The 26128-nt window shown below is 43.3% G+C and overlaps 2 protein-coding genes across 2 annotated transcripts in view; both read right to left on the reverse strand.

Moving 5' to 3' along the window:
- Nucleotides 1–15866, reverse strand: part of prkacaa (protein kinase, cAMP-dependent, catalytic, alpha-a) — a 33222-nt gene extending 17356 nt beyond the window's left edge. Inside the window, exons 1-3 of the mRNA XM_083780168.1 lie at nucleotides 15067–15866; nucleotides 1925–1986; nucleotides 883–1011 (exon numbers count right to left, since the gene is read on the reverse strand). Coding sequence (XP_083636294.1) covers nucleotides 883–1011; nucleotides 1925–1986; nucleotides 15067–15112 — 237 coding nt within the window. The 5' untranslated portion in view covers nucleotides 15113–15866. The remainder of the gene's footprint in view (nucleotides 1–882; nucleotides 1012–1924; nucleotides 1987–15066) is intronic.
- An 810-nt stretch (nucleotides 15867–16676) lies between these two features.
- On the reverse strand, nucleotides 16677–25025 carry asf1ba (anti-silencing function 1Ba histone chaperone). Its single transcript, XM_083779232.1, has 4 exons — nucleotides 24645–25025; nucleotides 19719–19834; nucleotides 17818–17994; nucleotides 16677–17471 (listed from the first exon to the last, which is right to left on the reverse strand). Exons 1-4 carry the CDS (start codon nucleotides 24751–24753, stop codon nucleotides 17280–17282), a joined length of 594 nt encoding a protein of 197 aa, XP_083635358.1. The 5' UTR covers nucleotides 24754–25025; the 3' UTR covers nucleotides 16677–17279.
- Nucleotides 25026–26128: the final 1103 nt, after the last annotated feature.

The raw sequence follows: 26128 nt of genomic DNA on the forward strand, positions 1-26128 counted from the left end.
AGCACTCTAGTCTAGCCCATTCTGACCTGAGATCAGATTCATACGAGGTTTCCACTGGACACACACTGGGTCTGATTAACCCATTCTGACCTGAGATCAGATTTAAAAAGTCAGTCGTTCTTCGATTTTTCAAAAAATAGCAGACCTACAAGCTCGTATCGCGCCACTCGGTGGCGCGATATGAGCTTGTAGATCTGCTATTTTTCAATAGCTAAAGCATAACATGATGCTAACACCAAAATGGGTGCCCGGTCAGAATGGGCTAGTGTACATTGTAGATCACAATTCGTTTTTTATTTTTTGGATATTCTGGGAGCTTTTATAACTTTATTTTTATCTCTGTTTTCGGTATCGAGTTACTACTACACACTGGAAAATAAGGAGAAGGATAAGGAGTTGTCTTGTCTACTCGTTCAGTTCAGTTTTGCATCATTTGAAATGGAAAACTATGCTCGTGAGTGATGTCATGGAGCAGTGGAGTGAGCCGTGACCAGTAGAGATTATCCAGTGCCAGTGAAGAGATATGAAAACCGTCTTATCTGGTGTCGATAATGTTATTGTAGTACTAAAAATGACAGTGGGAGTTACAATTCAGGCGTTTAAAATGTATTCATGTCTGAAATACTATTGGACTATCTCTATAGTAATATAATCACACCTGTATGAAGTGAGGGGCACTTTTATCATCATATGTTCATCATACATCATCTTTTCTGGCCAATCACAAATTTGTCTTCAATGTTTGCATTTACTCATGTTTGCGTTTACACAAACCCTCAAAGCTGGACATAGGGGGGGGGTTAGCGCCGCTCACAAACAAATGGAATTCTGGTGATCATGTGTATTGACATTATGAAGCCCACTCCTCATAGCTGAGTTTACCTTCTGTTTGTCAAGTATTTTCATGGCAAAATGTTGGCCCGATTCTTTGTGCTTGACCAACATGACTCGACCAAATGAACCGGTGCCTAGGGTCTTCAGGCGCTCAAAGTGGTCCAATGCCGCTGTTTGCTGGAGGGCAGAAGTTTATGTTAATAACCCATTCTGACCTGAGATCAGATTCATACAAGGTTTCCACTAGACACACACTGGTCTGATTAGCCCATTCTGACCTGAGATCAGATTCTGAAAATGTCAGTCGTTCTTCGATTTTCTTCAAAAATAGCAGACCTACAAGCTCGTATCGCGCCACTCGGTGGCGCGATATGAGCTTGTAGATCTGCTATTTTTCAATAGCTAAAGCATAACATGATGCTAACACCAAAATGGGTGCCCGGTCAGAATGGGATAAGGTAAGAAGCAGACTCTGCCAGCAAACTAAGATAACCTGTATATAAATTTACACCAACCATGCTTTACTTGAAATACTTGAAAAACTTAAATTTATATACGGGTTATCTTAGTTTGCTGGCTCAAAGTGGTCCAATGCCGCCGTTTGCTGGAGGGCAGAAGTTTATGTTAATAAGGTAAGAAGCAGACTCTGCCAGCAAACTACGATAACCTGTATATAAATTTACACCAACCATGCTTTACTTGACACAGTGCCTTACGTACACAACCCTTCCTCCTATAGCAGTGGACCAAGTCAATAAAGATTGCCGATAGGTATCCAGCATTTTATAGTAGATTAGACTGCATTTGTTTCCATGTCCCAACATTAGATGTGTACTACTGTAGCAAATAAATCATATTCCACACATGTCCAGCAGAGGGGGGCATGTGCTCTCTCAAATAAAGTTGAATTTGAACATGGTTAGGACTCTCTTAAGATTATCTCTTAACAAACAACTCCACAGTAGCAGGTGGAAATCAAAACAATAACATCTAAATGGCATACTTATAGATGTAGACAGACAACTCACATAGCATCTAAATATAATAATGTACACAGCAGCACTTGACCTAAAATTACATTGTCACTTACCTGTGCTGGATTCTCCCATTTCTTGAGGAAATCCTCTTTGGCTTTGGCAAGAAACTCCTTCACTGTAAAAAGAACAACATTCAAATGAATTCAAGTGCATTACTACCAACACCAGGCCCTGTCTGTACAGATCATATACTCCTATACTTGCCGGAGCCCTCATTCAATGCCATTTTGCTTGCGTCTCTTGGTTCTCCAACATCCTAATGTCGTCACTAAAAACTATGCTTCAGAGAAGTTCAGACTTCAGACCCCCCCAAAAAACAAACAGATTTGACTACTTCTCGGCTTGGAGCAGAGCCTATGACCCACCTAATGCCAACACATGTGCTAGTCTGTCTGGAATGGCTAAGGGTCAGGGCAGAAGAGCACAGAAGACAAGACAAGCAATTAAAAATGGGATTGGTTTTCAAGATAGCCAATGGCCTCAAACCCCATATACATACCTGACTAACTACCTCACCAAAGTGAGCGACACCCACAATACTAGTAGTAGAGGGAGTGACAACAACCACCTATGGAACTATTTACTTCTTGAGTGGCACTAGCCCCTCCCATGTCCAGCTTTTAGTGTATGTGCAAACACAAACTTTGTCCCAATACAAACATGAAAAGCCATCGACGATGAATGGACAATTTTGAGTGTCCGTGCAAATACAAACATTGCGTAACACAAATATTGAAGACAAAAGTGAGGACGCAACTCTTGTGATTGCCCGGAATGAGAGTATGATTGAGATGTATGCTGATAAGAGCGCCCCTCACTTCACACGGGTGTCATTTTTCTAATTTGTACTTTTATATTTGTTGATATTAGATTTGTGTTATATTTATGCTATGTTGATGAATGGAATACATAGAACCACAATGGAAAGTTGGAAACAAGTTCCCCCTCCCCCCCAGGACTTTTGTGTTATCATAATATCCTTTTAGCTCATTTGTCTGACTGTACCTCGTGCTGTTTTGCTTAAATTTCTGTCTAATAAAGTACTAAATTAGTCAAAATACCCATTATTTATTCACCAGTAGCTGCCACCAAAGTAGCAACTACTCTTCCTGGGACCCACAACAAAATAAATACAATATAACAAAATATAACAATTCACATCACGACACAATAGAAAACATGTAATGTTTTACCATACTCATAAAAGACCACAAAGAATATTCAACAGCATGTGAGAAAAATAATTAGCTTATTTTCTTAGGGCGTGCACGTGTTTGTGTGTGTGTGTGTGTGTGTGTGTGTGTGTGTGTGTGTGTCTATGACAACATGCCTTTCCCACACTCTCCAGGGTCTGGTCCAATTTTCACTGCTGTTTAAGAGCCCGATCAACTGCTACCATTGACAGTGCAAGGGATAAATAATCAATAAAATAGAGCGATGTGTGAATGGATGAAAGTAAGTGCAGTGAAGAGCACTGCCAGGGTTTTTTACAGTCAGTACATTCTTAGTCCTGGGGGGGGTGGGACATACCTAAGAATAGAATTAAGTCTAGGCTAGACAAAGACTAGCTGTAAGCATAACTCAGCGCCTTCAAAATGCACAATTCTGGAATGTTGGCTGCACTGTTGCACAGGGAAAAAAGCCAAGCCTACAAACATTCTGGTGTGAGTCCAGTTAATGGCTTGCCTGGCATATATAAATGTACACACATTACTGTAGATACACATAAGAAGCATGTGCAGTTTACGCACTGACTAGAGCCTGACCGATATACAAGTATCAGCCATTATTTGACTTTAACACATTGGCAATTATTTATGCAGCCAAAGTGTCCTGATTTATCTTTAAACTATCAACCTGCCGTTATTGTGCTCATGTACTCATTATACACATACAAAATTAAAAAATAAATAAATGCAGATCTACATGCTTACGTGTCAGGCGCTTATATTTGTATATCTTCCATCTTTTAATTTCACATGTTTGACTAACTTAAAATCACTTCTAACTTTGGTTAGAATTTACTTTACTCTAATACACAGTACACACATGTGGCATGATAATGCAAGTTCACTTTTCTCACTTACTCTTATCTTTATGATACTAATCACAGTCTGTGGGAACATGTAGATAATGACACCTTCCTCATTCCTGCTGTGTGTGTGTGTGTGTGTGTGTGTGTGTGTGTGTGTGTGTGTTAGTGTTACTGCTGCTATGGATGCCAGTTGACACCAGCTAGAGATGCAATTTCCACCACTTAAAAATGGTAGGAGGGTGCAGTGGTGAAAACTACTGGACAAGCACACCAGCAAAAGACCCAACTTCACTGGCCCACTATCAGTTTATTGTGGTGCAAAAAGACTCTTTTTGGTTGAACGCCAAGCAAGGTCATCATCTACCAACCCCATTATGCTTTCTGTATCAGGAGCGCACAGGCCTCAGAGCTACGATATTTTGGAAAAGGTTTAATTCATGTCGGACCCTAGATAAAAGCAAGAATCATCATTGGCCGGTCAACAGAGCGATAAATCTATTTCTAACTTCTGTCTTGAATATGTCCTACTCCTAAAGTCTGAAATATTGGTGTGTGTTTGTGTGTGTGTGTGTGTGTGTGTGTGTGTGTGTGTGGTCATGGTGTAAGGTTACTGCAGTATGTAATGTGAAATGTGTTTCTGAATGCGCCGCAGATACAATTGCCTGTCCTACAGCATCATCTGAATTCAATTGACTTTGAAGCCAGTTTCAGAGTATTAGTATGGAGTATGTATATCAAATTAAATTGTAATTGAGGGAGACAACAGAAGACAGCAATGGCATTCAATTTTTTTTTAAATGAATGTCTCTGAAAATAATAGGAATCACACAAGACATGCAAATACAACTCAACCAAAGCTTAATACAGATCTAGCTATAATGCGATTTCCTGTCACATCTCCAGAGACCAGCAGCTCCGACAAAAGGATGGGAGAAGGCGTGCCAAAACGGCAAAGACCAAAGTTCGCATAAACATGTCTACAGCCACGTTTCTCCCATAGTGAGAGCAGACAGGCCAACAGGGGGGGGAAACATTTCCCAGGAAAGCTGCTCAATTTCCACTTCCACTAGGGAATTTAAGCATAGCTAGTGCAGCGCATGTATTGTTACCCATTCTGACCTGAGATCAGATTCATACGAGGTTTCCGCCGGACACACACTGGTCTGATGAACCCATTCTGACCTGAGATCAGATTCAAAAAATGTCAGTCGCTCTTCGATTTAAAAAAAATAGCAGACCTACAAGCTCGTATCGCGCCACTCGGTGGCGCGATATGAGCTTGTAGATCTGCTATTTTTCAATAGCTAAAGCATAACATGATGCAGACACCAAAATGGGTGCCCGGTCAGAATGGGTTAACTACGGCCAGTCAGAAGAAGGTGACGTCTGCCCTTATAAAAACCTAGCTTGGGCCTTGACTGTTGCATCAACAGCCTGGCTTAGAGACATTCTCCAGACAGAATGGATTCCCTTTAGGTAGATTGGCTTCTGTGATAAGTTCAACCCAGAGTGGGCTGCCCAACTACCTTGAAGCCTCCCATGTATCCACTCTCCCACCTACCATCTGGAAGGACTATGGGCACCTCTGGTGCTGTAGCCTCCTCTGCCAACAAGCACCATCCTGGGTTGCTGGAGCGTGCGGCTGACTCCCTCTTCCCTGCATGCCTCCCGGAGCTCCCTCTGTCATACATTAGACCAGCAAAGACTCCCCCTGCGTTTACCTTCTTCTTCAGCCTCTCGGTCACAGAGACTGACTCATGACCTCCCACACCTCCCCCCACCACAGTGCCGTTAGGCCGGCTGCTCTTTTCAGCCACCCAAAAAAAACGTTTCCTTATATATTTTTTTACTCCCGTCCTCCTGTGACTATCACTTGCTGTGCCAGAGTGCAGAAGGCAGTGTCCGACCACCGCTGTTGTGTGGTCAAACACAGCTCCCCACAGCAGCACTGCTCCCGTTACACTCACACAGATCAATCGGACCCCTCGCTTGGTTTGTATCAATATTTATTCTGCACACAGAGTACTCTCTCCTGTTCTCTCTCTCCTGTCAACAGACATACAGTATATATACACACACACACACACACACACACACACACACACACACACACACACACACACACACACACATTGATTTAAACGGGGCAAGATCACAGGGACCAGAGTTAGCTTGAGTGTGTGTGTGTGTGTGTGTGTGTGTGTGTGTGTATCATTGACTTCACTGTGCAAAGGGACTGTCACAATGTAGGGATGTGTAGAAGTGACCAAAATTAAAATACATTACTATATTCTATTACAAATGAAATGATTATTCAAATAATCGACAACCTTACTTTTATTTCCCCATGTTGGAAATAACTAAAGCTATAAGCGAGTCAAGATGACATTACATCAATGCAGAGGAGGGTAATAAATAATGATGGTAATCTGATGTGTTTTTTGCCAAACAGATGATCTACATTACAAACTCAAAACGTGTGGGGGGATGCTTGTAGATCAGCAATTTTTGCCAATATTAATACTGTTGGATGCACTGAAATTTCAGCAGAAGAAATGTGTGCAAAGATACTAAAATAGTACTAAAATCGCAAGCTTCAAGCTACAAGTCATATTGAATCATGGATGGCGAACCGTATGGTTCAATATTAATCTGAAAACCATTGCAACCCTAGAAAGACTGCACACATATCTGATTCATAAGTGTGTGTACTGTAAACTAAAAAATGGACAATAGCAAATATGGTACAGTGTTTACTGTTACCGAGGCAGTTAGTACAATGTGACCAGATTTGACTGAGAGCCTGCCATCGTGCAACCTCCAGCTTTTCACCAGTGGAGAAAAACGACATTTATTTATATTTTATCCTAAATGAGTTATTAGCACAGACAGACTCTTCACATACTAGAGCATGTCTGAAATTGACATGCACATATGAAATAAATGCTTAAACCTTAAACATGTAGCTAGGTGTAATGTTAAGAGTCCACAGAAGTGAACCTTTCAAGCCTGTTTTCTCAACTCGCTGTTTTCTGGAAGACATTACTCTATAAGCCACATCTCCAAAACTGGTGGGTCAAACTGAACCAATATGTCAATTTGAAGCAATGATTCCCTGCTTTCATATGACATGGGGGAAAAAAGGAAATTAAAAAAAATCTAATGGCAGTCTCCCTCAGTCAAATTTGAACACCAATGGATAAATGGTTAAACAATGGTGGTTCTACTCCATTTCTAAAAATACCTGTTGATGTGAGAGTCCAAGGGAAATCTATGTTTAAAGCATACATACTTGGGACTATACCTACTGTATACTGTGTCATCTCGCCTTGTTAAGAGTACATTATTGGAGCCTACTGTATTCTGACAACATTGAGCTGTGATCAGCATATTATAACATAATATCCCTTTCAGTGGAGTCAGGAAAAGCCCAGACCACGACACAAATACAAACCAGCTCTTATTACACAAGCCAGGCCGTGTCCAGGACTCCAGGACATGCACCCCTCTCTTATTTATCATTGGAGGCGGGTATGGGGTAGTCTCATCTGTAGATCAGAGATCTCCACCTTACCGACATGGCTGGGTAGTAAGATACGTTCTACATTCAATAAAATGCAATATATGTACCAGAACCGTCACAACCTACTCAAAACCAATCCTGAATGATACCGGCCCAACATGAAGGACAGTGCTAAAAGTCTTTACAATAGGCCCAGGCCGTAGCGTAACGGTCTGGGCACCGGACTGGTGATCCAGTCGCGGTGTGCCGCGGGTTCGACTCCCGGACCCGACACGGCCTTTACCGCATGTCATCCCCCCATCTCTCTCCCGTTTCCTGTCAGCCTACTTTCTATCCCTTAAAAAATCAATAAAGGCGTAAGCCGCAAAAAAATATCTAAAAAAAAAAGTCTTTACAATAGTAAATAAATGGTAAATGGTGCATTTATATAGCGCTTTCATCCAAAGCGCTTTACATAGATTGTGCATTACATTCACCCATTCATACAGCAATGGCGGAGGAACACATGCAAGGCAACGACATGCACTTTCGGAGCAATTAGGGGTTCAGTGTCTTGCTCAAGGACACTTCGACACCAACTCTGGGGGAGCCCGAGATCGAACTGGCAACCTTGTGGTTCCCATCCGGATGCTCTACCTGCCACTCTACCCCTGAGCCACTGCCGCCCCAATGGTTCTGCAATGCCGTTATTTAACCCATTAAAATCTGGAAATATTTTAGCGTTGGCTATTCAAAAGAAGTAACTTCTAGACCCACAGGAAGGCGCCCAGGGTGCCGGCCCGTGTCCTGGGGGTACCTCTACTGTACTGTACTGTACTGTCACACCCGAAATCACGTAATGGCTGCTAAAAACTCGGCTTCCCGTCATGCAGCTGTGCCGCTCAACAGCGCCACTTTGTCCCCTGTTGGTGCTCTAAACAGACACGCTCGCACGCATACAAAGGGACACATTGCTGTTCAATGGAGTGGTTGCAGTTGCACCACTCAAAAACGTCAATTCAGGGGTGAACAACAACTTTAAATTTCCCATTTTAGCCCATGCATTAACTTTAGACTACAGGGCGTATATCAGTAGGCAGGGATCTCTGATCAATTTAGCCCATTCATTGACTTTAGCCCATTCTGACCGGGCACCCATTTTGGTGTCAGCATCATGTTATGCTTTAGCTATTTAAAAATAGCAGATCTACAAGCTCATATCGCGCCACCGAGTGGCGCGATACGAGCTTGTAGGTCTGCTATTTTTGAAAAATCGAAGAGCGACTGACATTTTTAGAATCTGATCTCAGGTCAGAATGGGTTCATCAGACCAGTGTGTGTCCAGCGGAAACCTCGTATGAATCTGATGATTCTGATCTCAGGTCAGAATGGGTTAGACCACTGGCAGGCGTATCAGTAGGCAGGGATCTCTGATCAGCTGTGATCAGCTGGCTATGCCAAACAAAGAGTAAAGTTGCTCTTTGCCAGCGTGCCACTTAATTGTGTGACTAGGAGGATAACTGGTGTAGGCAAATTCAGGGTTTCCCAAATAGCCATAGGCCCTGGCTGCAGCACCCTTATTGTAAAAATGTATTAAACACCAGGTTGACAAGTGGTTAAACTGGTACAATGTTATGTTATGAACTGAAATTAAATCCCCCCCACCCCCCTTTCCAAATGGCCCCTTGGCCCCTCTGGCAGCCCTGCTGATCTGATGGGAACTGACTGCATTTAAAAAGGATTTAAAAGTTATTTGGCAGCCAGTAGACATTGGAAAGAAAGTGTAGTAGTAGTAGTAGTATTAGTGACTAGTGAGCTACGTTGAGGTTGAATAGGAAAATGATTGACCACACAATGATCAACAATGCGTTTCAGGGGGAACATTTATTATTACACAGATGTCTACTGTAAATGCCGATAGGGTCATGCAATGGACTCCGTCCTGAAACACTTCCACAGCAAACAACATGTAAAATGTGTTGTAACTAGACAACAGGCAAGAGAACAGGCTAATAGAATGGTGTGTGTGTGTGTGTGTGTGTGTGTGACAATGAATATACACGTGCTGCTGGACACAAACAAGTTCAACCAAAAGTTGTGAATATGGACAGTGCACCAAAAGCAACCTTCTCTTTTTAAAATATGCAAACTTTTCACGGTTGAGCGCCGCGCACACACACACACACACCTAAGTCACAAGATTAATCTAGTGACATGTCATGCACCAAACTAGAATTGGAAAAGAAAAAAAATAGTCTGCTCTGCATATCCAACAAACAACCACAGTCACACCAGCTAAACCATTGGGTCTCAGCGTGGGCTCGGCCATGGCTCCACCCCCTGCTCTTGTCCAGTTCCAGGCTGAAAACTCACTCACAGCAGCAGGCCTCTAGCTCCTCCTGTAGCTGGCAATGCCTCCCATCTTCACGGGCCTCTAGCTCCTCCTGTAGCTGGCAATGCCTCCCATCTCCACTGGCCTCTAGCTCCTCCTGTAGCTGGCAATGCCTCCCATCTCCACTGCCCGTGTCCCCGAGACAGGGCCCTGCTCGCTGAAACAGCCTCCCTGCCAGCCTGGTCAGAACAGACATGATGCAGGGCTGGAGGTAGGCAGCAGACACGTGGCGTCGTCCCAACACTGCGGGAAGCTATATATCCACTAGAAGGAAATCCAGCATACTAATTGGGTCTTCTGTTCTGAGCACCAAGGCGGTTGAGATTCTCCTGGAGTGGCCGTGCTGGGTTTATTGTGCAGGGGAGACGAAGCCTGACTCTCTGCAAAGCCCCGGGATAGGGCTGGACCTTCCCTGCTCCTCCACTTCCTGCTGCAACTCACACCATCTACTCTGTCCGCCCTGCTCCTTCCTGTGGGCCTGATCTCAGATCTCCGCACCACTGCACTAGCGCGCCAATTCTCCGCTCTTGACACAGGGGAAGTACAGGAGTGACGGTCCCTGTGTGCACCTGAGCCGGGTCGAAGACTTGACTATCAGCGACCTGCCATTAGTGCCATAGTGTCCTCTCTCTCTGGCTTGCTGTGGGGATAACAGAGCTCACGGGTGTGGGCCTCTGGACCCCTGGTCTGCACCCGTCTCTAGGGATCAGGGGGGGCTCGCAGTGATCAAGCTGATAAGGATGTGGAGTGTGGCATGTGAACAAACCTCCAGCCGCTAGGACCACCTCAGTGCCTGCTTATAGCCTGCTAATCGTCCCTTTTCCGCATTAATGCCAGAGCACTCAGAAAAACTAAACGCCGGGCAGGCAGTAACAAGTAACTGAGAGCTCGTCTGGCCTTGTTACCCAGCCAGGGGTTAACATTACAGTCAGACTGAAGGCCACTCTTCACACCCACACTCGGCCAGCAACAAGGAGATGAGGCTCATTTCACAGATACCTGTTCAGATCTAACACACTTGAGTGTTTCGGAATGTTATGGATGAAAACATAACCAGTGATCATTACTTAGAATACAACTAATAGTTACTCAATACAAATTAACCCATTCTGAACGGGCACCCATTTTGGTGTCAGCATCATGTTATGCTTTAGCTATTTAAAAATAGCAGATCTACAAGCTCATAGCGCGCCACCGAGTGGCGCGATACGAGCTTGTAGGTCTGCTATTTTTGAAAAATCGAAGAGCGACTGACATTTCTAGAATCTGATCTCAGATCAGAATGGGTTAATCAGACCAGTGTGTGTCCAGTGGAAACCTCGTATGAATCTGATCTCAGGTCAGAATGGGTTAAGTTCTCTTTACATGGCATCCCTCAGATTACAAAAACAAATGACCATCTAATACTTTTGGATTACTACAAAATTGAACATTACAAAATACGTCATATAGAAAATATGTCCAATACCAGTTGGAACTGTATTGATAAAAGGGGGACAGACTGTCCTGCAGGAGTTGAAAATTACCATAGATGTAATCAAAAGAATGTATCAAGATTCCTCGACAATGTTAACTATAATCGAATTACACCTTTTTCCAAACGCAATCTGGCCTGCGATTATACTATAGTTACTTATTTTAAGCCATCTGATTATGTTATGTATTCCGAATTACATGTTACTAGCCAACACTGAACATAACGGTGTCCTCCCAAACCTGATCCAGCCAGCAGTCACCATTGGTTCCCAAACAGTGGGTCACGGCCGGGTCCATTTTTATGGGTATTAACCCATTCTGACCTGAGATCAGATTCATACGAGGTTTTCCACTGGACACACACTGGTCTGATGAACCCATTCTGACCTGAGATCAGATTCTAAAAATGCCAGTCGTTCTTAGATTTTTCAAAAATAGCAGACCTACAAGCTCGTATCGCGCCACTCGGTGGCGCGATATGAGCTTGTAGATCTGCTATTTTTCAATAGATAAAGCATAACATGATGCTAACACCAAAATGGGTGCCCGGTCAGAATGGGTTAAGTAAATATCCCCTTAATTTTTTTAATTTCGTTTTTAATTATGAATTCATTCATTTTAAAAAACATTTTCATGAGTCAGAAACAAACTGACATTTTTCTAAATAATTTCATGAAGAAATACCAAAAATCTAAGAACTTCCATAATTAAAATTTTGAAAAAATGTTTCAGTATTGAAAATAGCCGATCTATAAGCTCACGAGTCACAACGCAAGCTTGAACATTTGCTAATTTCACTAGTTTGGTTCTCTTTTGGGTCTCGAGCTAAAAAGTTTGGGAACAGCCGTTCTCGGTCGTAGAGGGTGACGGCTGGTGCTAGGACAGAGTAGAGGGTTTTTTGGAATGCTGGGTTAATAGTACGGAGCATTTAGGGGGCACGGTGGTCGGTGGCACAGTCGGTAGTGCTGTCGCCTCACAGCTAGAAGGACCTGGGTTCGATTCCCGCTGGGGACACTGTGGGCTCCTTTCAATGTGGAGTTTGCATGTTCTCCCAGAGGAAGTGTAGCATTAGATAATTGACACTTAAATTAAAAATCACACCAGTGTGAACCGAGTGGTGCAACTCCCGTCTATTGGTTCTCCAATAGTTCTTCCAATTTGTATCGTCCAATTTCTTCTGTATCGTTCCAATTTCTTCTCTGTACTCTGGTGCCCCCTACTGGTATAAATAAGTAACATACTCGTGCTCATAGGTATACACACACACACACACACACACAGGTACACGGACATTGCATGCTGGATGTAGGAGTGGTTGCACCACTCAAAAATGGGTTACAAAATCGTGGGATAAATATTATTAATTAAAAATCTCTCCTTCAGTAGTTAGTTACCCTTTTGAAGGAAAACAAGTGTGCCTCCTTGCCCATAGAAAGAAATAAAAAAATCCCTTGCCGCAATTTGCAACGCTAGATTTTTTGATAATGGGATGAATCTAGAGTTACAATACCCTCCATTGACTCCCCACTCATCCAATTTGGTTTGCGATCTGCTTGTCTTAAACGACGTTAAACTCACCAACATTGCAGCTGTAGTCCAAGCTTGAATTATACTCTTTCAATCTGCCAAGCTTGTTTTTCATAAAAATCCACCGTAGAGATGTTATGAGCTACTTTCTGTCAAGACATCCTCTGCAGGTGATTCTTTTTTTAAGTGTTACAGTTTGGAAGCACTCGTTTTTGTTAACAGGTCGCGCTGCTGCCTCCTGCATTATGTGCAAATTCGAAACAGGTGGTACGCAGGGCCGTTCAGTGACATACGACGAGTGCTTCCAAACTCCAGCACTTAGAAAAACAATCACCTGCACAGAATTTCTTGACAGAAAGTAGCTCATAACATGTCTACGGTGGATTTTTATGAAAAACAAGCTCGGTAGATTGAAAGAGGATAATTCAAGCTTGGACTACAGCTGCAATGTTGGTGAGTTCAACGTCGTTTACGACAAGCAGATCGCAAACCAAATTGGATGAGTGGGGAGTCAATGGAGGGTATTGCAAGTTTGCAACTCTAGATTCATCCCATTATAAAAAAATCTAGAGTTCCCTTGATACAAAATATCACTATACAAAAAAAAAGGAAATGCACAGATTACATTATTAATTTGTGATTCATAAATATTTCTAGTACAACATAGATGTCCTAAAGTAATCATCTTAAGGCGACCGACAGAGCTTAATGTGAGATAACGGAAACCTGGAGAGAGCAGCGAAAAAGAGGTGGACCCACTGGACCTATAATAATATTGACAATAATAAAAACAAAGTATAAATGGGGGCCAACAGTAGCCCAGAGCAAGGTATAGTCTGGTAATCATACAATCACACACACACACACACACACACACACACACACACACACACACACACACAGTCACACACACACACACACAATGCTGCTCATCACATGATGTTCAAGAGACTCCTCGACTTCAAGGTTCTGCCTGAAGAGGATCACACTGCCTGCATCATATGACCCCGCCCTAGTGGCTTTTTCCTACTCTGGATAACAACCAACCCACCCCTCTCTTTAATTACTGTCAAACACAGTGTGTGGGACTCAAGACTCATGACCACATTACATTAAGGTTCTCATGAGTACAGAGACAATTATATAAACTTCCTGCAAAGAAAATGTAGCGCTCTCCGCGTTTGTTAAGGATAGCAGAGTGGAGCACAAGTGATTAAGTCTCACTGTGCGTGTATTTTATTTTATTTTTTAATAAAGAAAAAAAAAGGGATTAACTTAATTTGGTACTTCTCCACTTATCCATAATAAAAACCAAATATGGGATAATTTTGTATATGGTAGTTATTAGTATTCCAATTTAGAAAATGAAGTTCAATTGGTTAAAAATATGGTTGGGGAAAAAGGAAGAAAGAGATGAAAGCTGGATTCAGAAAGATGACTGTGATATTTACATGACACTATCACCTGCATTTCTTGGAAAACAGACGTTTCAAAAAAGAGCTACACTGGACAGAATCAGTTAAGAACCCAGTACACGGTTCTGGAATGTGACGGCACGCAAACTTGAGGGAAGCTAGATTAAGTTGTTAACATTGCACTTGTGTGTGAGGCTGAATGACATGAGGGTGCTTTGCTCTGAGAATTCTCTAGCTCTGCCAGGAGGGGGTACACCCATTATGGAGCCACTAAAGTGTACTGTACCAGGCCCGGTGTAGCATACTGCACACACAGTAAAACACCTGTTATATTGATCCACTTGTATGTAACCCACCTTTGTAAAAACATGTAAATGGCCTCATTTGATTACATTGTTTACACTCAAGGAGTTAAATTACTGTACCACGCACTCAGGTTTTTAGATGCAGTCGATGTGGTGTATCTAGTCCAGGGTGTTCCAATTTATATAGGCTGTTTTTGTTTTTACAGTACTGGGTTTGTTAGGGCTGTACACAACAACCCAGAGGACCAGAGCATCGCTCTCGGTCAGGCGACAGGCCTGTACCCCGGCTTCGACCCCCCTCTCTCTGGTGACCCTACCAGGAGTGCTCTAGGCAGGGCAGTGGTTCTAAATATGACAAGGTGTCGACTCTGCCCTTACGTACCAGGCGTAAAGCCAAGGGCAGTAACGTAAGTAAAGCAACGGGACATTATTCAGTGGTTACGTTCTATACGAGGTGAAACAGGTGAATTGAGCAGCACTTTGGCTGCAGCAGGTGAGGTGTAACAACGGTAACAGTTACAACAACAGTGCACGTTCACTCACCACTCTCCATCTCGTTGCCCTTCTTGGCGGTGGGCGTGTTGCCCATGATTGCAGGCTGATGAGGGAGACTCTCTCTGGGGCTCGGGACTGTCTTTTAACTTCACGAACCTTTGTGTTGCTAACTGCTAACGCTATCGCCCGTAGCAAGCTACTAGCTAACAGCTATCATTATTAACTCACACAGGTGTAAATATATACGTGTATATTTATTATACGACTCCTTAACTCGAGCTCAAGTGGGCGTATATGAATTTGTATGTGTATCCGTTTAGGATCGGGGCTAGCAGAGCTAACGGCGTAGCAATCCCAGAGATTTGGAGTTTAGTTAGCTGTAGCTAGCTTCGCAAATCCTCCCAAGCAGCGCTGGCCAACGGGAGACGTCGCCAATCGATGTTCCCCCCCTGAATGTCTTGTCTGCTTGGCTCGACAAGGTTTCGTTCAGATCGCCATCCTCTGCGACGTCGGTCGAAGCCCCCCACCAGTCCTTTTTATTAAAACCCGCAGCTTGGCGGTCTGTCAGTTAGCTAGCAGTCCTGTCAGTCGTAGTGTGCACCCTGGCCTGTCCACACAACTTGGCTAAGTTAGCCAGGTGCTAACCTATGCAGCCAGGCCCTTTTTTATAAAAAACAATGAATTCAGACCTGGATCACCACAAAACTGCAGTCTTAATTACTTCTAATCCCCCGGGCGCTCTGATGGTGTTATTTAAATAAATCCCTGTATTTGTCACGTCCAGCGGTTTGTTGGTTCCTACTATCCAATGTCTAAAAGAAGCAGCTACTGCCCCCCTCCTCCATTAATCCGTAGAACCACAGCAGAGCAACCCCAGCTACTCCAGAGCCAACTAGCCACACATCGCCCCGCCCCTCACAGTGTTACCGGTTGGTCAGCGCGCGCGTGCCAATCATCGAGAGTCGACCGTCGATTGGTTGCACAGCCACACGTCCAATCATCTCAGTGATGTGATTTGTCTGTCAAAAAGGATCTTCTCGTCCCGCCTCTTACAATATGGCAAATCAACCATACCATACGTCTCTGTGCCATTAGGCTAAATGTATGTTATTATTTCCCAGTTCATCTAGCCTTGACGCAGATTAACAGACTGCATTGATCACAACACCGTTTTTTGGGTTTTTTTTTTTTTACATAAAACAGCAGATCTCGAACCACACTGGTCAGGTGTTATTTTAGGAGGGTAGTGTTCAATGCCAAAGCTCGAACCTTGCCACCCCTCCCACTCCACTGATCTGTGATTGGATGTGACGTTAAGATGGTCTATTTTTAGTAAGAAATGGCCAAATTTAAAGGGCCACGCGCATAGTTTTGTCGGGGGGGGGGGGGGGGGGGGGGGCGTGTTTTCCCAATTATGGCACAGCTACTGTAAATCGGTATTTGTGTGGCATTTTACTTTATCTCTGTGACATAGATCAGTGGTTCTCAACCTGTGCGTCGGGACCGAGCTCTATGGTCGGGACCCCCAGGGAGGTCCCCACATGGTGGGTGGGGGTGGATTGGATTAAAGATCATTACTGCATTAAACGTAATGATAATGAATACAAACTTACCATATTCCATGTCAAACGGTCATATGCATATACCATCACACATGATACAATATATGTATTTATTTTGAAAACAAGGGCAGACAAAAACCAAAAACAATTGAAGACAAAGATATACAATACCACATCCAAGTCCCAGCAATAACCTATATAGGAAAAAGTATGATGTTAAGTGCAAAAAGGAACCTGAATACAGTGGGTGATTATCGGGACAGCACTTTTTTTTTGTATACTTTAATTCATTCCGCAGCGCAAAAAGGAAGCAAGCTGAATCACATCAGCTTTGTTTTTTCAGCTGATTTTTTGAGTCAAGTGTTTTCCCTTCCATGAAATTTAAGCAGGTTAACCTATTGCATCAACATTGTCCAATAAGTCACGTAAAACCAACTCCCTATGCATACTGATGACTTGTACCAGTAAGGCGTTTTATTCTTCTTCCCAAAGGAGCAGTTCCCTGAAGTCAAACCCAACGTCTACTGTTGACATGTTTCAGGGAAATAAGGTCTCCTGTGAGGCAAAGTTGTCTGTACATCCACACTAGAATGTCCATGGGCATTCTTTTAAAATAAAAAAGGGGGAAGAGAAAAAAGGCGTACGTTAGTGCTGTGAAAAGCTCATCCATCATCAGACAAGGAGGACGGGGGGGAGTCTCTATAAGCAGTCCATGGAGTTGTCCGGCATTAGCCCCAGGGGTGGGGCCTTCCCCGGCAGGCAGGAAGGAGGAAGCATGGAGTTTGGCGCAGGGTCCACGTTTTCAGAGTCCTCCATTCGTTCTGCACAGCCGTCCCAGTTTATGTGAAATCGTGTCACGCGTGGGTTCGATGCCAAAATATTTCTCTGGAGCTGAAAGGTGAAAAAGACAGCAAGGCAAATTAAAATAATATAACAAAGTAATATGTTTATAGTCCAATAGTAGTGTATGTATGCCAACAAATCTTAACATTCAAAATTAAATATCTCATATATACAGACTCAAGTCAGGTTTACCTTGCATACACACACACACTATTAGCCACGCGCGCACACACACACACACACACACACACACACACACACACACACACACACACACACACACACACACACACACACACACACACACACACACACACACACACACACACACACACACACACACACACACACACACACACACGTCATAACTGTATAATACACTCTGGGTTCTGACCTGTGTATAGTCGGGTTTGATGGGTGGGTTTTCACGCAGTTCGGGGTCTGTGTACTCATTGTTGACATAGTAACCAATGCGAATGAACTCCTGGCCACGGTACGTGCAGGTAATGAGCACCACTGTAACACCTACAGCATCACTTTCTGGTATTAGACCAGTGGTTGGAGCGTCAGCCTGTGGAGATCAAAACAATACAGTAAGTCATACATGGGCAACTGGTGGCCCAGGGGACACATGCAGCCCCCACCTTCACTTAATGTGGCCCTCAGGTAAATATCAGAATACTGTTACATTATTGATTTGCAAACATGACCTGCTTTAATTACTTGTAAATTAGTCAAATTTGTAGCTTACTGAGTAGTATTAGAATGTAAAATTAGTAGCTTAATGAGTAGTATTAAAATCTAATTTTCTTATGTCCAATGTATTTGTATTTAGTTCATAAAGTTAACATAACTACAATTAAAAGGCATTTGAAAGGCTTTTGAAATTAAAAAAAAATTCAGCATTCCATTTCAAAAATAGCAAAAAAGTTCAGGATTTCAATTCAAATAATAGCAAAATTAGCCTATCTACAAGCTCAAAACACATCGCAGTGTGATGCGTTTTGAGCTTATAGATTGGCTATTTTTGCTACAACAGTAACGCAATATACAATGTGGCCCTCTGGAGTGAGTGTGGAAATGTAGTGGCCCTCTACATCGTCAAAGTTGCCCACCCCTGCACTGCAGTAAGTAGTAAGTACAAACAGGCTCAAGACATCTGAACGTCTGAAGACTGGCTGACCAATCTGAATTCATTAACCCATTAAAACCTGATTAAGAACAGTTCTCTGAAAAACATTATGTTGCAATAAGAGGCGTGGTCAAACATTTTCATGTCAAGGACCCCCAAAATGATATATTCATCCGGCCGACCCCGATCTCAAAATATTTAGTTCCAGGGACCCCCAGAAGCAAAGATTTGAGTTAGAAATGTTGGCTTTATTTTTACAACTCCAAAGTTGTATCATTCCTTAACACCATCCCCTCTCATACACGGTCGGATGCACCGGCATTCCATCACATTTGGAACCGTTTCCGGAACAGTTTTTTATCACACTGTCAGAGCGGGTATGTGGACTTCACTTCTGCTACACTATTACAATATTGGTGGTTCTCAAACCTTTATGTTTCAAGAGCCATCATAACTCACAAGGGTGACAACATTTGTAAACTCTCAAGAGTTAGGGCCGATTCATACTCCTATTTTAGAGTCGAATAAAAGTCGGTTCGGCGCTGTAGAGCCTACAATTTGACGTCATTTGAGGTTCGGGGGGGCGGGTACCGTCCTAAAGGCGGCTCTTCGGTGCGACTGAAAATTTCTGACGAGCCGAAATCATTTCGGCACTACAGCGCCGAAACAGCGGTAAGACAGGAGTATGAATCGGCCCTTAGACACCTGTAAGGGGTCCAATTTGGTATATATTTTTTAAAGTGTGCGCGAGAGAGGGAGAGAGAGACCGAGAGAGATGCGGAGGCGCATGCAAAGTGATATCATTTTACACAGCCACTTTTTATGAACTCTGCTCATTATGTTTTTACGTGCATGCGCGCGCAAGAGGGAGAAGCGTGAACTGAATTGAATTAACTTCTACATTTGTGTAAAAAAGAATAATGACGGACATCTCTATACATCTATTTATAAACTCTTATTTATAGCAGTTTTAACGGATGCACTTTGTTATTATTATACATTCTGGGAACAGCAAGCCAATTGGAGACGTTCTGGGCATTCCAGTGCGATCCCAAATCACGCGGCACTGACACCAGTTGGGATTAATTAAAATATTGTGCAACATTGCAGGCAGCTGTTAAAAAGTAGTCCTGCCTGAGGCAACAGTGTTTGATGTTTCGCACCTGGAACACAAACATGTGCCTTCCAGCTGGTACCGGTCCGACCAGGACAGAGTCCAGGGTCTGGTCGTACTCTTCACTCTCTGCAGAGCCAACATAGATGATTTTCCACTCTAGGTCTGCAAAACAAAAAAAGTTATTTTAATAATATCGTGAATACAATATCTATCTATCTATCTATCTATCTATCTATCTATCTATCTATCTATCTACCGTATCTAGATAAAGTATAGAGAAGCACTGTCTAGAGTAAGTGATAGTAAATAAGTGTTTATACAAAGGAAATATCCGCACATCCACTTCGTTCAGATGCATCAGTGTTGTGTATAGTGTACTACATACTGAACAGCACATGTACCGGCATACTGATTAACAAGGGGACTAATCGGTAGAATTTGCACCTGGCTCGCTGATAACAAACTATCTTTACACCTGGGAAAAACTGAATCCATTCTCTTTGGATCTAATAGTAATCTCAGCAAGGCAGATGGCTTCTTGGTTAGAGTGGGTGACAATAATTTATCACACGTCGTAAAGATGAAAATACCTACCTAGGATCCATCTTGGAGGCTAATCTTTCCAGTGATAAAATGGCCACCAACGTAATAAAAAAAAGTCAACCAAAGAACAAGATTCCTTTACAGGCTCTCCTCACTGGTCAACAAAAACACCTTGAAGACCTTAACAGGAGCCCTCGTACAAGGTTTCTTTGACTATGCATGCCATACCACAGCACCTCAAAGGCCCCTAAACCAAGGCTCCAGCCTTCAAAAGACAAACTGGTCAGGCTCCTACTTGGCCTCACCGGGGTGCATACTTAGGCCTCTTTTACACGGCGACCATCTCCAGATAAAACGTCAAAGTCCCGTTGCGTTCTCATTTTTTATCTACCCTTTACACGAGAACGCACACTTTATGAAAATGCTATAATGTCGCTAGGTGGCGGTAACGGGCTGCCAAATAGACCAGTCACCCACGTACAAGAAGAAGAACCCCTTCACAGTTCACACAACCCTCCGCAACACGGCTCCGTCTTTTGGCAAATCTAGAACTTCCTGTTTGAGAGCTAGCAAATTTAAGACATCCGGTTGCTTTCAGAATAAAAGTGTCGTTAATTAAATAATTATTACATTACATTATTAGTATTATTATTACATTACAGTTATTGTAAAGACACACATTATGTTTCTGTGTAAAAAAGTAATTAAATAACGCAGAAACATAATGTGTCTTATAGCATCATTTAAATGCTTAATTTGTAGTTTTAATGTGCAAATGAAACTTTTTTTCAATACTCTAGAGCAGGGGTGGGCAACTGGCGGCCCCCACCTTCACTTAATGCGACCCGCATGTTAATATCAGAATACTGATATAGTACTGATTTCAGCTGTTACAATTCCAAACCCGGTTTAATTACTTCATGACTAGTATTAAAATGTTATTGTCTTTTTGTGTCCAACGTAGTTATGTTAACAGTTAATAAAGTTAACATAACTATAACTAGGCCTAAATGTATTTGAAATTCAATAAAAAGGTAACTTTTCAGGATTCCAATTTAAAAAATAGCAAAAACTATTCAGGTTTTCAATTCAAATATAGCAAAAATAGCTGATCTACAAGCTCAAAACGCGTCGCATCGCGACGCATTCTGAGCTTGTAGATCAGCTATTTTTGCTACGACAGTAATATGCACTGTGGCTCGAGTGAGTGTGGAAATATATTGGCCCTCTCCATCGTCAAAGTTGCCCACCCCTGCTCTAGAGGGTACTCTTATTTTGAAGAGATCATCTTAAATTTGCTAGCTTAGATTTGCCAAAAAACTGTGCCGCACAACACTGCTCTGGGCTGACAGGCAGCCCAGAGCATGCAGGAAAAGCGCGCCACGGGATGGTTATATATTTTATAATACATTAGGCTACATAAACGCGGCTGCCGCCTATCACAAGGCTTTTTATTTACATCATAGTTTTACATTCACCATAGCTGATGAGCAGCGCTTTGTAGGCGAGGAGGGAGGCTTGTTCAGGAACTCCATTATATCATACATGGCTCTGCATTAATGTATTAAATAAACATATGCGCTGTGAGCCAACGTGAGCCATGATGTCATAAGTTTTGCGGATTCACCGTTTTGCCTATTTACAAGGAGACAGCGTTCTCAAAGATTTCCACTCTGAGGTGGTTTCACCTCCTGAAAACACTGTTCTCGTCTAAATGGACCACAGCAAACGATACTTTAGCTGTTTTCTATGAACACCATCCTCGTGTAAAGACCACCTTAGTTTAGACTAGTCATTGGTTAGACATGGGTTAAGGTTAGGTTTAGGTGTGCTGCCCCGTGGGAGGTTAGGTAAGGTTTAGGGTGAGGGTTTGAGATAGGTTGTAGTTGTAGGACTAATGACTGGTCTAACCAATGACTAGTCTAAACCAAAAACTGTCTAAACTAAGTACTGCACCTGGCCTCACCCCCCGAACCCACCTCACCCCTGCCCACTTTGACAGGCTGGAATGGCTTAGGGTCAACGAGAGAGTACAGCATCTTGCAATGGGTCTGGTCCACAAGATTCGATACACCACCAAGATACCCATGTACCTGTCTAGATACTTCCTTAATGTTAACGAAGTCCACAGAAGTATTTATTCAATAAAGTAATCCTTTACCAAAAGAATGGTGTGCGGGGCCCTACCTCCTTCCACAACAAAGTCCACACCCACAACACCAGAGGGAGTGCAACGAACCATGTGCAACCCAGATTAGGCACAAACAAAGGGACTCAATTATTTTCGCTCCTATGCCACCAAAATGTGGAACGCCCTACCAACCGTCATTAAGACATGCGAATCCCTTGACTCCACTGCAATTCGAAACAGGCCCCCGTAAAATCTGAATCCCCCACACCTTTTCCCCTCACTGTATATGTTTCTTTTCCTGTTTTACCTCCTTTATGATGAATTCCTGTTATGTTCTTTGGCTATAGAGCGTCGCAGTCCCTCCCCCTTTCAGAACGACGAGTGGCCCAGGAAATGAATCCCAATGCATTTTTCCCATATGCTTTTCTTAAAGTATTTATTTAAAGACGGTTACGCCCAAAATATTGTGTTCATTGTCATGATTTGTCACGATCCGAGTTGGCTTTGTCCGCGGCGTAACCGTCTTTAAATAAATACTTTTAAGAAAAGCCTATGGGAAAAATGCATTGGGATTCATTTCCTGGGCCACTCGTCGTTCTGAAAGGGGGTGGGACTGCGACGCTCTATATGGAAGTGTCTAATTGTACGTCTCTAAATGTTTTGATGAATTGAACAACGTGGACCCTCTTGTAAACAAGTGTAATGCATAATTGGGTCGTCCACTCACAGTTAACAGTCTTTGTATTGAGTTTGTGCTTGAAATGTACTGTAATTCTGCAAACTGTAAATATTTCAATCAATCAAACACTTGTTTACAATAGGGTCCACCATTTTCAATTCCAAAAACAGGAAATCATCATAGAGGTAAAAAGGGATTCAGATTTTACTTCATCCGTCCGTAGGTGCCCAAGGGATTCGCATGTCTTAATGACTGTTGGTAGGGCGTTCCACATTTAACCTCACTAAAACTATGTCTAAACCTTACCCTAACTAGAGACTAAATCGAAATATAAGTTTTAGAAACTTTTAGTGTTTCTAGTAAGACTAAATCATAATTGCCCAGACTCTTCTTCAACAAAGATGGCGAAGGAAAACATTCTTTGTTCTGTACTTGTTCTGTACAAAACACTGAAGTCCTTGAACCAGAAACTAGCCCCTTTCGGGACCCTACGTAAAACTTTTCTGATATTTTGTTGAGTTTTACGTTGGGTCCCTGCTCACTACTGTATTTTCGTATGGAAATTCCTATATGCGGAAGTGGAGATTCTCTCTAAAATAGGACCCGCGGCATGTGACGCCATTATTTTCCTTGAGTTATTCTGAATTCGGTAACTTTAAGTAGCTATACATCCAGCTGCGAATATCTCCTGTGGCGCGGAAGCCGTTAAGTATTTTTAATCTTTGTTTGACCGATTTGGTCGCTTTATTTCTTCTTGTTTGTTTACCGTTTATTGTACCGCCTCCCGGTGTGCGGTTGGCTTGTGAGGCTACGTCCCTGCCTCTGATCTGCTGTGTCATAGCTATAGCGCCACTAGCTAGCCAGATAGGCGGTACAATGAGGTGTCAATAAACAAGGAAGGAAAAGAAGAATCCAAGCTTCCAAATCGGGCAAACATATATTAAAAATACTTAACGGCTTCCGCGCCACAGGAGATATTCGCAGCGGCATGTATGGGTACTTATACTTTACATATTCAGAAAGCCTCATACTGAAGAATATCGTCAAAGAGCGCGGGGAGGCGGTAAACATGTAAACATGAGCCAGTAAATGTTTTAATCAGGTGGCATGGACGACGTGGAACAGGACCCAATGCACTGGGTCTAACAAATGTCAGAAACTTCAGTAGCATTTGGGTTCTGCTTGGAGGGCTAACCAGAAACCTAACCTGTATAACAAGCGTCCCCTCAGCGAGCATCGACTCCCAGGCTCTGCAAAAAAGACTCTCCCGATTAACAAGATGCCCACTTGCCCAGTGTATCCTCAAGATGGCGCACTTGCAATAAATCAAACAGCCATACCCGTATAATTGCAGTGACATTTAAAGTAGTAATGACCCCCCCATTGACATTCAAGAGAAGAAAACAGGAACGGATCTACATCGAAACATAATGTGTCTGATCACAGACGTTATGTAGGGTGAAGTAGGGTTCAACGGGGTTCAACTGGTACTGGTCCATTGTGTACATTAGCTAGGGTTGCTAATGGTAGCAGCTAGCTGTGTGTTGTCCAGCAAGTAGACTGAGCCACACAATGCTTTGACTCGGAAACGAATCGGCAGCGACTTTGTTGATATTTACCTTCGGGAAGGTCTTCCATGCACTCGAACGTGATTTCAAATTGAAACGGGTTCCTAAAGGGACTCGGGTTATCCAACACGGCCACATTCAACACTTGTACCTTCGCCATTGTTTCAGATGCGATTAAAAAAAAATGACCAGAACAATAATGTTCAAAACAGAATTTCCCGGGAACCGCTTTGTCCCACAACGCTACGGCAACTCGAGCGACAGATAAATAACACACTGGTGCTATCTACTACTGCGAATGCCTGGTAAATGCACAGATACACCGACTGGTATACGGTCATTAAAAATAATAAGTAAACGGTGATTATTTCTCTTCTGTTTATGCCGCGGCTACAAAATACTAGGAACGCAACGACGACTCTCCCAAGGCTCCCGCCGGTTTGACAGAAGCACCGCGGCGCGGAGGCGGAGCTCAGCTGACAAGTAGAAAACAACAACAAGGAAGGCAATTGCATTATCGCCCCCTCGCGGCAACATACGTGTATTAAACCCAACTCGCTACTTTATGAAAAGCTGGTCAAAATTTGACCAAATTGTCAAATAATATAAGAAAGAGGCGAACATTTTAAATTAAAATAGCCCATCTACAAGCTTACAACAACCCCTCGAGTTTTGCCAGACGTTGCGAGCTTCTAGATCTGCTATGTTCACAATATCTGTGTGTGGAACAGTGGAACTGAGCCCAACAGAATACTGGACAACTCACCCTGGCAGGCACGTGCAGAGGGGGTGCAATAAGGGCTTATGTGGGGGCCAAAAGGGCTTGTGTGGGGGGCCAATAAGGGCTTGTGTGGGGGGGCAATAAGGGCTTGTGTGGGGGGCCAATAAGGGCTTGTATGGGGGGCAAATAATGGTTTGTGTGGGGGGCAAATAATGGTTTGTGTGGGGGGCAAATAAGGGCTTGTGTGGGGGGCAAATAATGGTTTGTGTGGGGGGCAAATAAGGGCTTGTGTGGGGGGGCAATAAGGGCTTATTTGGGGGACCAATAAGGGCTTGTATGGGGGACCAATAAGGGCTTATGTGGGGGACCAATAAGGGCTTATGTGGGGGACCAATAAGGGCTTATGTGGGGGACCAATAATGGTTTGTGTGGGGGGGGGGGGGGGGGAATAAGGGCTTGTGTGGGGGGCAAATAATGGTTTGTGTGGGGGGCAAATAAGGGCTTGTGTGGGGGGGCAATAAGGGCTTATTTGGGGGACCAATAAGGGCTTGTGTGGGGGACCAATAAGGGCTTGTATGGGGGACCAATAAGGGCTTATGTGGGGGACCAATAAGGGCTTGTATGGGGGACCAATAAGGGCTTATGTGGGGGACCAGTAAGGGCTTGTGTGGGGGGGGGGGGGCAATAAGGGCTTGTGTGGGGGGGGGGCAATAAGGGCTTGTGTGGGGGACCAATAAGGGCTTGTGTGGGGGGTCAATAAGGGCTTATGTGGGGGGCAAATAAGGGCTTGTGTGGGGGGCCAATAGGGGCTTAT

Source organism: Protomyctophum parallelum (genome assembly GCF_964188405.1).
Source record: "Protomyctophum parallelum genome assembly, chromosome: 13".
Taxonomy (NCBI): Eukaryota; Metazoa; Chordata; class Actinopteri; order Myctophiformes; family Myctophidae; genus Protomyctophum; species Protomyctophum parallelum.

Excerpts from the sequence above, each read along its gene's own strand:
- asf1ba (XM_083779232.1), bottom strand. The coding sequence starts at position 24,753 with ATGGCGAAGGTACAAGTGTTGAATGTGGCCGTGTTGGATAACCCGAGT. Across the intron at positions 19,835-24,644 it reads CATGGAAGACCTTCCCGAAG|ACCTAGAGTGGAAAATCATC; the intron begins GTAAATATCAAC and ends TTTGTTTTGCAG. Across the intron at positions 17,472-17,817 it reads TCAAACCCGACTATACACAG|CTCCAGAGAAATATTTTGGC; the intron begins GTCAGAACCCAG and ends TTCACCTTTCAG.